The sequence below is a fragment of the Podarcis filfolensis genome (assembly GCF_964270895.1).
Source record: "Podarcis filfolensis genome assembly, chromosome: 3".
In the NCBI taxonomy this organism is placed as follows: Eukaryota; Metazoa; Chordata; class Lepidosauria; order Squamata; family Lacertidae; genus Podarcis; species Podarcis filfolensis.
The window spans coordinates 2,609,239-2,621,821 of record NC_139606.1 but is presented as its reverse complement, the minus strand read 5'-3'; the positions used below and the strand labels follow the sequence as shown (position 1 = coordinate 2,621,821).

The following is a 12,583-nucleotide window of genomic DNA, read 5'->3' as shown; positions in this document are numbered from 1 at the left end:
ACCCCCATTATCTCCATGGCTGGTGGGACATATCGTCCCAAAGCACCTGAGGGCCTAAGGCTTCTTTGTAAGGTTTAGCACTAAAGTACTCTTCAGGCCTTTATCCTGAACATGCAAGGGGGGTGGGGAGTGCAGGGGACTGGTGTCCGTGTGTCCCACAACTTTTGTGTGTACAGCAGCACCAACCCTCCACTCTCCATCTTAGTGTGCTTAGCATGAAGGGGTCTTCTATGCAAACCCAACTGGACAGACTTAGAAGCCTCCCCATGATCAGCAACTCTGGATTATTGGTTTCCTACTGCAAGGAAGCTTCCAATTTCATTCAGTCAAATGCATCTTGAAGTCCTCTTCAGACCTTGCTGCTCAAACTGAGAAGGGCTAGGTAGAGTGTGTGCAGACACATTCAGAGTAGAGTAACTGTTCCAAGCTTTTAGCCCTTGTGCACAGGGAGCTTGTACTTCTTTCATCACACTGCTTAAAAATAGGAAAAACTGTTTAAATGAACAAGTCGTGTTTCTTCTCCCAGCATATGGAATCTTTTTTAAAATGTTCATATAATACTGTGCGTGTGCAACAAATGTAAAAATTTCCATTAAGTGTGGGCCACTTCAGATGTAACAGGAAACCATAGTTTTGTGTAGCTAAACTATGGTTTGCTTGTACATCCTCATGGTTTTCTATGAGGCTAACAAAACAGGATCTGAAACACTAGCTCAAAGCTGGCTTTGGCTGACAAGCTAGCATTAACTTTTAAAAAATGGTTTAGCATGAACTGTGCTCATCCTCTGCCTGCCTGGTCTGGCAGCAGATTCCTTTCCTGCTCACCTCCTCACTATCAGCCCCTCACCAAGCAGGCCATTTAGGTCCTAAACCAGCTTGCAAGAAGAAAAATAAACAGTGAAAGAACTTAAAGAGACAAATACATTTTTATCATCTTCTGTGAGGTAGCAAATTAAACTGCACAGAATACGCAAAAAAAGTCAGTCAGCATTCCATGGCCACTGAGCAGACTCAATCCTCATTAGGCTGTTTTGAGGCACTATGGGCTTTCTTTCTTTCTTTCTTTCTTTCTTTCTTTCTTTCTTTCTAGCTTTGGGTTCCCCCCAACTCTCCTTTTTCTGCCCTTATTTGCTACAAAAGCAACAGCACTCACAGCCTGAACATCAGAAATAGACAGGTCTATCATAGGATTTCTCTTTTACCTGAACAATTTCCTGTTGGTATGTTACAAAAAGTTCCTTGCTGATCTGTGGGAGGTAGAGCGAAGGCACAACTTCAATGTCCACAAAATCCTGTCCCCATGTTTTTGTAAAGAAATCAGATTCCCTTTTTGTTAACCGAGGATCATTTAGTGCTGCTGGGAGATTTACTTTGGAATGATAAATAGTCCATCTATGTTGATCAGCAACTAAAGATGGACTGTCACATAAACTATTAGGATCACCTGAAAGACAAAACAGTAACTTGAAAGAGGCCTGCATTTTTTCCAGCAATGACAAGATAAAATCTGCAGCATAATTTAAGAATTAACTATACAAATAAATATCTTAAGGAGATATTACACTCTAATTATGTACTGCAGGACTGCTCTCCACCTTTGTGTTTAGACTGAAATATATCCATCTTATCTTAATATTGCTTTTAGCATTCAGGGTAGAACAGAAAACTCTGAACTCTCCAATGTTGGCAGTGAGGTAGCAGATTCAAATCTCTATGCAGCAGGTAATTTCAGATATCAGAGAAATGAAGCGTATTAACAATTGTTATATTTGTACATTTTGCAAAGCCTCACAATGACAGACATACAAATCTTCTACACATTGAAACAGTCATCATGTAATTTACTATTGTTTGCTCCTTTCAAAGGTACAAAAAAAAATTAAAATAGCAGAACCTAAGAGTATAATTAAGAGAAGAATTAGAAGGCAATGCAGCATTTCAAGAGTTACATAACCCTGAAATTGATTTTAATTGTTTTTGCTATAAAAAAAAATCTTATTGAAATTATTACTCATCCAGCATGTTCTTTTCATTCAAGCTCACATAGGCTATCAAGTTTAATGCAAATATCCAAAATTTAAACATTTACTGTTTTTTTATGTTTGTAGTAATATGCAACTGTGCAATAAACAAACTAATGTCAATTCACTATTTAAGGATTGTATCTGTCTAAGTCACACTCAGAAGAGATCCCCTGAAATCACTAGAATGTGTATGTTTAACAGCATAAACTTTACCATGCCTAGCCTGGTAATGACAGGTGTCTCTCCACTTACGTGTGTTCAACTCATGCATACACGCAGAGCTGGGAAATAATTAAATAAATCTATTTAAACTGCAAAAATGTGTGAAAGGGGAGGCCTGTGGAGAGTTGGAGTTTGAGAAAAGAGGTTTGGAGGGAGCGATTGTGCTGGTGTTTGACTTTTTAGATGGTGTTCCCCACTATACATGATTTCATGTGTACTTGTGGTACCTGGGAACATAACCCTCATTTAAGTGGGGACACGCGTGTATCAAACACAGATCTCAGTTTCCATGAGATATGGTGTGTGTATGGGGAGAGGGAGAGGGAGAGAGAGGGTTAAGGGTAAGGGTCTAGACCTACTAACTTTGAGATCCTACCTGGCACCTTCATTATACATCTTTAGGTGCCAGGAAAAAATGTTTCTCTTCAACCAGCCCTTTGGTTGATTAACATTCTATGTCCTTTTAAATGTGTTTGTGAGAGGGGGGTTATTGGTGTGTTTTGGTTTTGTTCTTGTTTCTTTATTTTGTTTCTATGCTGTATGTATGAATGTCTGTATTAAATTTGTATACAAATTTAATACATACATACTGTAATGTGGCACTCAACAGCTTTTCAATGGGGTAACGTGGCACTCAGCTTGGAAAAAAGTTAAGCCAATTTTGTTAGAGACACTTACCTGTTGGTTCCTTGGGACATACATCTGGCAGCGACTGCACTGGTCGAAAGCGTTTGGCAGAATCCACTTCCCTTTTAATGAAAGTATCACTGCTCTTTGATGGAGGCACTGGTGAAGACCGGTGGCTTGAGGCCATTGCATATAGTCACCACTGGTTAAGTACTGAATTAAAAAGAGATAACATGTATTCATAAACATCTTTTTAGATATAATGGCAGGCTGATGGCAATTATAATATGACAACCCAGTTATACAAACTGATAGTTAAGGTAAAAAAGGAGATAAAATGGTTTAGAAAAATGTAATGAGACAACACCATACAGTCTTCTTTATGTTTAATGAATACAGTGGTACCTCGGTTTTCAAACATAATCCATTCCAGAAGACCGTTCAAGTTCTGAAACATTCGAAAACCGAAAACTCAATAGCCGACAGCTAGGCCTCAAGATCTTGCACTCAGCAGAAGCCGCGTTTCTGTTCAACTTCTAAGGCATGTTCAAAAACCGAAGCATTTACTTCCAGGTTTATGGCATTCGAAAACTGAAATGTTTATCAACGGAGACATTCAAAAACCCACATACCACTGTATTTGGAAGAATAGTGTGGTATTTTCAAGTGATTTACTTGCAGTATTTATCCACTGGGTGTCACTGGTGACCTTAAGTAGACTCTCTTTTAGAAATATACGTAATTGTTATGCATTATGTGTGGTATATTAATAACTATTATCAAATATGGGACTATCAGTCCATTAAAATACATACAAATAAGACTAGAGCAGTTTTTAGATAAGTTATGGAAAACAAATGGCCAAGATCAAATCAAATATGCCTGATACCTATTACTTCAATTTTACAATGGTCATAACAGCCCACTGGTTAACAAATGATACCCATGGGGCTTTTTTCTTTCTAGGAAAAGTTTTGAGTACATGCTAACAATAAACTCATGACTTAATGCCACTGAAGTCAATGGACTATTTGTTTTCTTATACTGATGATTTCACATTCTTGTGCAACTATATCTACCAGTACAGTAAGAAAAGAGATCAAGGATATAAACCTTCATAAACCCTTTTTCTTCAACTAGTCTTCATCTAGTTCACTGAATGCAACCAGGTTCTACCTTCCTGTAGAATTTTCTAAGATGCAAATGCTGATTAATTGAACATAAATCATCAGTTTGTGATTACTGCACACAGATACCAACATGCTAGGGAAGAGACAGGTGGGATAAGCAGGCTTTGTAAGATATTCTGGAAAAAGTATAATGCTTTTGCTTTCAACTTCCTCGTCGTCATCTTCCTCCTCTCCCTTCTACCATGCACAATCACCTTATTCCCTGCCAAAGGTGAAAAGCTTAATTTCAGTAACAAAAGAGAAACATAACAGGAAGAGTAAATGTTTCTAGTTGAAGTCATCTCACTAGACCAATAAACCAGTCCTAAATCAGCAGCAACATGATGCCACACTAAATTATTCACAGCTAACAGCTATTTGAGTATAGTCATAAATTTAGCATCAGTTGGTTAGAGCCTGGTGCTGAGAACACCAAGGTTGCGGGTCTGATCCCTATAAAGGACAGCGGAATATTCCTGCATTGCAGGGAATTGGACTAGATCCTCTGGGTCCCTTCAAGCTCTTCAATTCTATGATTCTATGATCTTATAAATAACTAACCTCGGCAAGCCACTGTACACACCAGTCTATTCACACAACAACAAAAAGAACAAAATGTCACAATTCCTAATTGCTCTAGTAAAATAGTATCAAAAGGGAAAATATCAAAGTGTGCTCCATAATTAGCAATTACGTGGTGAAAATCATTCCCGTTACATCTTAGACCTGTGCAGGACATTCAAACTAACTGTTTGTGAAGAATGGCCCCAGCTTATTAGCTAAGATGCTTCCTCATATTGCAATGTTAAGTTTTCTAATTTAGATAACAACAGCATCCTTCTGAATTTAGTGAATATTTTTTTTCAAATATGCAGCAATGCACAAGCCTTCCAATTCAAATCTCATCACAAAGTAAAAGTGAAATGAACACAAAACAAAACCTCACAAGAAAATCTGAAGTATCACCAACAGAAAATACTTTAATTGCACTCCTACATTAGACTGCAATTGTATCCTGTAGTCATACCTCAGGTTGCGTCCGCTTCAGGTTACGTGTTTTCGTGTTGTGTCCCGCAGCAACCCGGAAGTACAGGAACGGGTTACTTCTGGGTTTCGCCACTTGCGCCTGCACAGAAGCGCTAAATCACGCCATGCGCCTGCACAGACACAGCGCTTCAACTTGCGTCAGTTCCGTGTTACGGACAGGTCTCCGGAATGGATCCCGTCCATAACACGAGGTTCCACTGTACTTCTACTTAGATGCAGAAACCATAGCTTACATTCATGGGCATAGCCTGGATTTTTGTTGGGGGGGGGCAGGCTTTCGTTAGGGGGGCAGATTTGTATTGGTTTTTATTGATTTGGGGAGGGAACTGCCCCCCCTGCCCCCCTTTGGCTACGTCCATGCTTAAGGTAGGCATTGATATGGCTCCAGAAACTAAAATATGAACCTGGATTAATCACAGCTCATACAATAAACTTTGTTGAACATTTATTTTTATTATATCTCCACCTGTCATTACATTTTCACTGGCAAGGTTAACATACAAATGTTCCAGTTTTAACATTTGGAAGATCTTTTTAAAAACTCACATTTCAGTGCCTGAAAATGATTCATGTTGATATTACTTCTCTCACTGATGTAATAAAAGTAGTCTGTCAAATTTTAGATCAATTAAATTAACCTAATACTGATCTAAGCTATGTCTTAATGAAACACATTGCAGTTATTGCAAGCAAAGCATCTGGAATCCATAGGCAAATATACATAAATAATCCCAAATAAATTCCCTGAAATTCAGGGACTCCTTGCTTATTCCAAAGCACACAGTTTCAGTAAATGCAATGATTGCCCTTGTCCAAGTCAAGAAAGCAAGTAAGAGCTGTCTGCACATCCAAACTTCCAAAGAGCTCTGAGCTGAAGCCAAAGTGTTTTACCCTGAAAGTTCCCCATACTGCTTAATTTAAGCTGTTTATAAAGTATATATGAACAGTATACAAGTTAAGACACAAGTTCCTAAATTTAACCTGCAGGATTACTCGTTTCTTTCTTTCTTTGTTTGTTTGTTTGTTTGAATTCATTGCAGGGTCTGGTCAAATAGGTAGAATAGAAGCTAAATCAAACTAAATAATAATAATTGCTTTTGGCTGGGTCAGAAGGTCTTCTTGACTCAGATCTCTCAATCCATCAATGATCATAGTCAATGAATGTTGATAAACTGGAAAGTTGTGGAAGGCTGGAATATGTATTTCACTGAGATGGGGGGGTAGCAAATGTGAAATAGTAACCTCTGGATAAATAAGCCCTTCATTGGTCTGCAACTTTTCCAACTTGGCAAAATGGAATGATTAAAGCTGCAATCCTACACACGCTTAGCTGGCAGCCGTGAGCTCACTGGGATTGTGCTGAGAGGAAACCTAAGTCCCAGAGTTAAGGTGCAGGTAGCCCCACACCCAAATGGGGAAATAGTAGGCTGAAACGCGGCATACTATATTAGTTTTGCAAAAACATGTTCCTTATTCACTTCCAAATAAGCTAGGAACCTTTTCTGACCTTCAGTACTTAGCAGTTAAGACCCTAGCTACACATATTATTTAGGATTACAGCTCATAACAGGTCAATAAAAGTATTACTAGCACAATCATATGCACGCTTACTTGGAAGTAAGTGCAGAAACTGAGAAAAGTCAGGGAGAGGGACAATCCTGTCCCATCAAAATGCCATCCAGCATGGCACACTGAAGGTTTTGATTGCTTTCTCAATAAATCATATTTTGTGCAGGTGAGAGCCACCACAAATGAAAGAAAGTACTCAAGTCTTTGCTACATTTCTGACCCAGATACAGTGGTACCTCAGGTTAAGTACTTAATTCGTTCCGGAGGTCTGTACTTAACCTGAAACTGTTCTTACCTGAAGCACCACTTTAGCTAATGGGGCCTCCCGCTGCTGCCGCGCCACAGGAGCACAATTTCTGTTCTCATCCTGAAGCAAAGTTCTTAACCCGAGGTAATATTTCTGGGTTAGTAGAGTCTGTAACCTGAAGCGTATGTAACCTGAGGTACCACTGTACTGTAATAGCAAACTCAGGAGGTGAGTACCAAGAGGACTGTAACCAAAAAGGGTGACTAGGAAACAAGACAAATGTGTCCTCATGCTGGATAGAACCCCAAATATTGGAGAAATATATACACATTGCCCTCTCCAAAACTGGCAGGGTGTTAGGAAACAGAAAAAAAAAATGCTTGAGAGACTAGATCAGGCCCCTGAACTGGTGGTTAGCCACCCCTGTTAAAACTTTAAACATATAGGCTTGGACTCTAGTTGATGTTCAAAATGGATTCATTCAGATTTTTAATTTAATTTAATTTTCTGGGAGGAGTTATCTGGATTTGGCAGATAGAATAGAGCAGGGGTCAGCAAACTTTTTCAGCAGGGTGCTGGTCCACTGTCCCTCAGACCTTGTGGGGGGCCAGGCTATATTTTTTGGGGAGGGAAATGAATGAATTCCTATGCCTCACAAATAACCCAGAGAGGCATTTTAAATAAAAGCACACATTCTACTCATGTAAAAACACTCCAATTCCTGGACCGTCTACGGACCGGATTGAGAAGGCGATTGGGCCACATCCGGCCCCCGGGCCTTAGTTTGCCTACCCATAGAATAGACTTAGAGGGTTCTAGTAACCCCCATTTCACTGCAGTGAAAATAATGGATCACAGAAAATAATGTAAACTCAATCCAAGGTTAAATTTATATGTAACCACTTATATAACTTTGATTGTCCAACACAAGAGGTGCTCATCTTGGTGCACGCATGCATATATATATATATATATATATATATATATATATATATATATGGGGGGGGGGTGCCTTGATGTCAAGAGCAGAGTAAAATCCCACTGTATTGCTAACTAACCTTTTGTTCATACAGGATATATCAAATTTAGTAGTCTCTAATAGTATCAACAAGATGTTAGCAATTTCACTCGTCCAATGCTGCATTATGTGATTGGTATAATTCACATGCCTGCCTGAGCAGACTGTGGGAATGGAAAACAGCCTTATCTCTCTTCCACTGTATGTACTTTGTAATGTACCTCTGCTTTTACTTCATTATAAATAGTAGATTAGACCACGATGTTTCACGCTTCTTGCTGTGTTATGCTAGATGATCAGTGTGCATCAATCAAGCTGGTTTATGTCGCTAAGCACACTGGATGAGCGGGGAGATGCCTCTTCCAGCGTTGTGCATACCGGAGGATGCTTGGAGTTCTGGAGGTTAGCAGGCACCCCTAGGCGTTTTCCAACACATTGCACTCTGAAACTATTCTACAAATGATTTAGTATAACAATATTAAGTTTGAGGAAAAGTCCAAGAAAGTCCCAGTAATGAGACCTCCTATCTCTTCCAGTTCCATCAGTTTAAAAAAACCTTTGAGACTGTAACACACACAGCTATTTTCAAGTCCTAAACAAAAGATTAAACACGTTTAAGAAAAACAGAATAAACATTCAAATAAACTCACTGATTTCAAATGTTGATAAAAAGAGGTGAACGGACAGAAGACACCAGGTGACTTTTTTGGTACAGAGTAAGGGAACTCATTTATAAACATGAATGTGGCCCAACTCAGAACTTTTTAGTTTGAGGATAGGATGGTTACTCCAGTGTATGTATATTAATGAAATGCACTATACACACATACGTCTGACATTAAGACAAGATGCTTCCTCGGGTATCATTTGAAGTTATGTTGTAAACCCATGAATACATGACACATTCTTATTCTTATTATAATTATATATGCCAGAATGGAAGCATATAATGCTGGGAAAACATAACAAAAACAATGTAGGAAGGTATCTCGATCCAGACTGTCAAAGGAAAAGCTCAATGGTGGCACTTTCCAAGTACCAGCTATCAGGTGCATTTAATATGCTAAGCACATATTAGCATGGAAGGACAGATGGAGGCAGCTGTGAAGGCAAAGTGTATATATAACCCTTCAAAATAAATCACATATACACCTTTCATCTGAGGATCACAGGGCAGTTTTCAATATAAAAAAACACAAAAAGTAGTAGTAGTACATAGTAGTAATGCCTTGCCAATCTGGCTGGGTAACATAGTAATAAACAAAACCCTTCCACTAGTCTGTCCCAGCTGGATCTTCTTATATGTTTCTTTTCCTATTTGTCTTTTTCAGAGTTTAGAAGCAATGGACCAAAATAATTTAATATTAAACAAGCCTAGCAGTGAATCACTTTTATTTCCAAATAGTATTCTCATTGATTTTGCCATCAGCATTTTTGTCTCATTTCTCATTCTGCCGCTGAAATATACCTTAAGATCAGAAGAATCATAATACATGAATAGTACTTTATCTTGGATATAACCTAGGACATGGGTAGGCAAACTAAGTCCCGGGGGTCAGATCCGGCCCAATCGCCTTCTAAATCCGGCCCATAGACGGTCCAGGAATCAGCATGTTTTTACATGAGTAGAATGTGTCCTTTTATTTAAATGCATTTCTGGGTTATCTGTGGGGCATAGGTATTCGTTCATATACAGTGATACCTCAGGTTAAGTACTTAATTCATTCCGGAGGTCCGTTCTTAACCTGAAACCATTCTTAACCTGAAGCACCACTTTAGCTAATGGGGTCTTCTGCCGCCGCCGCACGATTTCTGTTCTCATCCTGAAGCAAAGTTCTTAACCCAAGGTAATATTTCTGGGTTAGCGGAGTCTGTAACCTGAAGCATATGTAACCCGAGGTACCACTGTATTTTTTTCAAAATATAGTCCAACCCCCCACAAGGTCTGAGGGACAGTGGACCGGCCTCCTGCTGAAAAAGTTTGCTGACCCCTGAGGTAGAGTATGCAGCAGCTTTGGAAGGATCTCTCCATGTCTTGTCTTTTTATCAGATATTTTCCTGTTCAAAATGCAAGATGCCACTCTCTAAATGGATTCATGTCACAAATTTGAAACCACTTGTCTTTTTTTAAAAAAAGCTTTGATGGGGTAAATTGGTGCCTAAGGTTGGGTAGGACTTCACTGGCCATTCCTTGCCTATTAGTCTTACTGGTGGAAAGCTAGCCTTTTAATATTATTTTAATAGCTTACAAGTCCTCAAGAGGGTCAGCAACTTGTACACTTTATTGGGACAAAAGTGGGTTTTTTAAAACCACACTAAAAGAAGTCTATGTTACTAACAACTTTTTCGTATGAATGGCTGCTATTAACGTATAAGTGTGTCTGTTTGTTCTCAATTTCATTCCTTTCGACCTCAATGTGTGTAACTCCACTCCACCCTGCCACCTTCCACATATCTGGCTGTCTGTCTATAAAATTATTCATGATAACACTTTGTGCATCTGATAAAATGGACCGATGATGCTGGTCAGTCTAGAGAAGAACCAGCAGTTCGTGGAACCTACTTGCCCTCTGTGGGGTTCGCAGGATACAACCTTCCGTCGAAAGAAAGGGCAAGGGAGATAAATTGTGGGCGGATAGGATTGCCTGCAAACAGCGCCCTATGGCTTAAAAGGGGTGGAAGGTATTTGTGTAAGAAGAATTAAAGCAGTGGGTGATATCCTCTGGAAAGGGAACTATGGGGTCACAGCTCACGCCAATTTGGGGAGGGTGGGGAAAAGGGAGAGGAAAGGGGTTATGACAAAGCATGGCAGACCCTCAAAGTGTCCCTATTTTCCAGGGATGTCCCTGATTTAGAGAAGCCGTCCCAGTTTCTGATTTGATCCTGGAAAGTCCCCCTTTTCCTTAGGACGTCCCTATTTTCATTGGAGAAATGTTGGAGGCTATGGAGTTATTGACCTCCAAGCCATCTGAAGGCAATTCTGTATAGGGAAGTTTTTTTAATGTTTAATTTTTTAATGATGTTTTTATATATGTTGGAAGCTGCCCAGAGTGGCTGGGGCAGCCCAGTAAGATGTGTGGAGTATAAAGAGTAAAATTACCATTGTGGAATGGGACGTCCCTATTTTCATCCGAGAACTGTTGGAGGGTATGGCATAGGCACCGGCTCCCTGGGCGCCCGAGCACCCACCCAATTCCCCCCGAAGGGGCCGCCGGGCACCCACAACCGCCGGGCCAAAGCGGCACTTCTGCGACGAAGGCAGCCTGAGCCCACAAATAAGGTGCGGGAGGAGGAGGGAGGGAGGAAGGAAGGAAGAGGAGAGTATCTCCTGCGAAGCGCGCTACGGAAGACATGTGCGGGATACTGACGGCCGGAGGGTGGCCTGCTCCCTTGGGCTGCCGGTGGGACCCCAGCACCCGCTTTCTCTCTCTCGCCTACGCCTTTCCTGCTGCTGCTGCTGCTGCTGCTTTCGAGGGAGCAGGAGCGCAGTTCCGGGATCCAGCCCATTCGGGGCCTGGAATTCATGGCGGGGCCGACGAGGAGGCCTCCTCCGCCCGCCCGCCCGCCTCCCCGGCCCCTCCGTACCTGCGGGAAGAAGCTGGCAAGGCGGCGCCGCGGCCTAGCGCCTCCCAAGCGACACGTCGCCACCATGGAGCGGCTCTCCGGGCTGCCGGCTGGGCCCAGGGCGGGCGGCGCGCTCGGCGGCGATGCGGCAGCGGGCAGAGCGGGCCCGGCAAGCGCCGCCTCTCCCGCAGCCCCGGCCAGGAGGAGGAGGAGCCGCCGCAGCTGCCGGGGCCAGAGGCGCCCGCGGAGCCGCCGCCTCTTCCGCCCCCTTCTCGGCCCAGCCGGGCAAAAGGCCTGCTGCGCCGGGCGGCCCCGGAGGGAGATTTCGCGGCAAGCGCATCGCCACCCGCTTCCCTCCCTGTCAGCAAAATACAGCCGCCGTATATGACATAATAACCAACATTTTACCTCAGAAATCAGCTGCCTTCGGGGTCAGCGCCGGTTTCTTTCCAAATATTTATACGTCTCGCCCTTGGCATATAAAAGTGCGCCCAGGCTGCTCATAGCAAAACCTTCAAATCGGAAGCAAAAACAGAAAACGGCGAAGAGGGGGAAACCGCCTCAGCAAAACAAACCCGCAGCTGCAGGAGCGCCACAAAACCGCAGCCTGCAAGTTCCTCTCCCGAATACCACTTCGGGCGGAGCCATGTTTCTGCAGCAAGACGAGCCCGCTCAGCCTCCCGGCCGAGAGAGAGCCTTGCCGGGGACCCAGGCGGAGAAGGCGCAGACCACGGGGCGGCATCCTGAATCGCAGCTTGCGAGAGACGGGAACGTCCAAATAAGAATAACAGCTTAACTGGGATAAGGAACAAATCAATGGGACTTGCTCTGGATGGGACGTTTCCACTCCCAGCTCCCTTCCTCCCCCCATTGCATCCTCCCTTCTCTGCCTCCCTCTCACACCTGCAAACATTTTCATAAAGCGTAGCATCTCCCTTTCCCATTTTCTGTTTTAGAGAAAGGCAAAGCTTTTGTGCATTTACATTAATGAATTTTTAAAGTATTTTGAAATAAAAATTATAAGTAACTGTTCTCTTATCATAAATATTACATGGTTTTATTCCAGTTTGCGTACCTTCAAAAAACTACTCCATGT

General features: G+C 42.0%; 1 protein-coding gene across 6 annotated transcripts in view; it reads right to left on the bottom strand.

Moving 5' to 3' along the window:
* The window catches only part of VPS54 (VPS54 subunit of GARP complex), a 45,654-nt gene extending 33,456 nt beyond the window's left edge, over positions 1–12,198 (bottom strand). The window contains exons 1-3 of one of the 6 annotated variants that reach the window (XM_083606428.1): positions 11,896–12,198; positions 2,925–3,086; positions 1,203–1,444 (exon numbers count right to left, since the gene is read on the bottom strand). In XM_083606428.1, coding sequence (XP_083462554.1) covers positions 1,203–1,444; positions 2,925–3,060 — 378 coding nt within the window. In that variant the 5' untranslated portion in view covers positions 3,061–3,086; positions 11,896–12,198. Of the gene's footprint in view, positions 1–1,202; positions 1,445–2,924; positions 3,090–3,986; positions 4,092–4,133; positions 4,524–11,508; positions 11,698–11,895 lie in introns of those variants that run through there. The other 5 variants (XM_083606427.1, XM_083606432.1, XM_083606429.1 and 2 more) reach the window with 5 other exon arrangements.
* Positions 12,199–12,583: the final 385 nt, after the last annotated feature.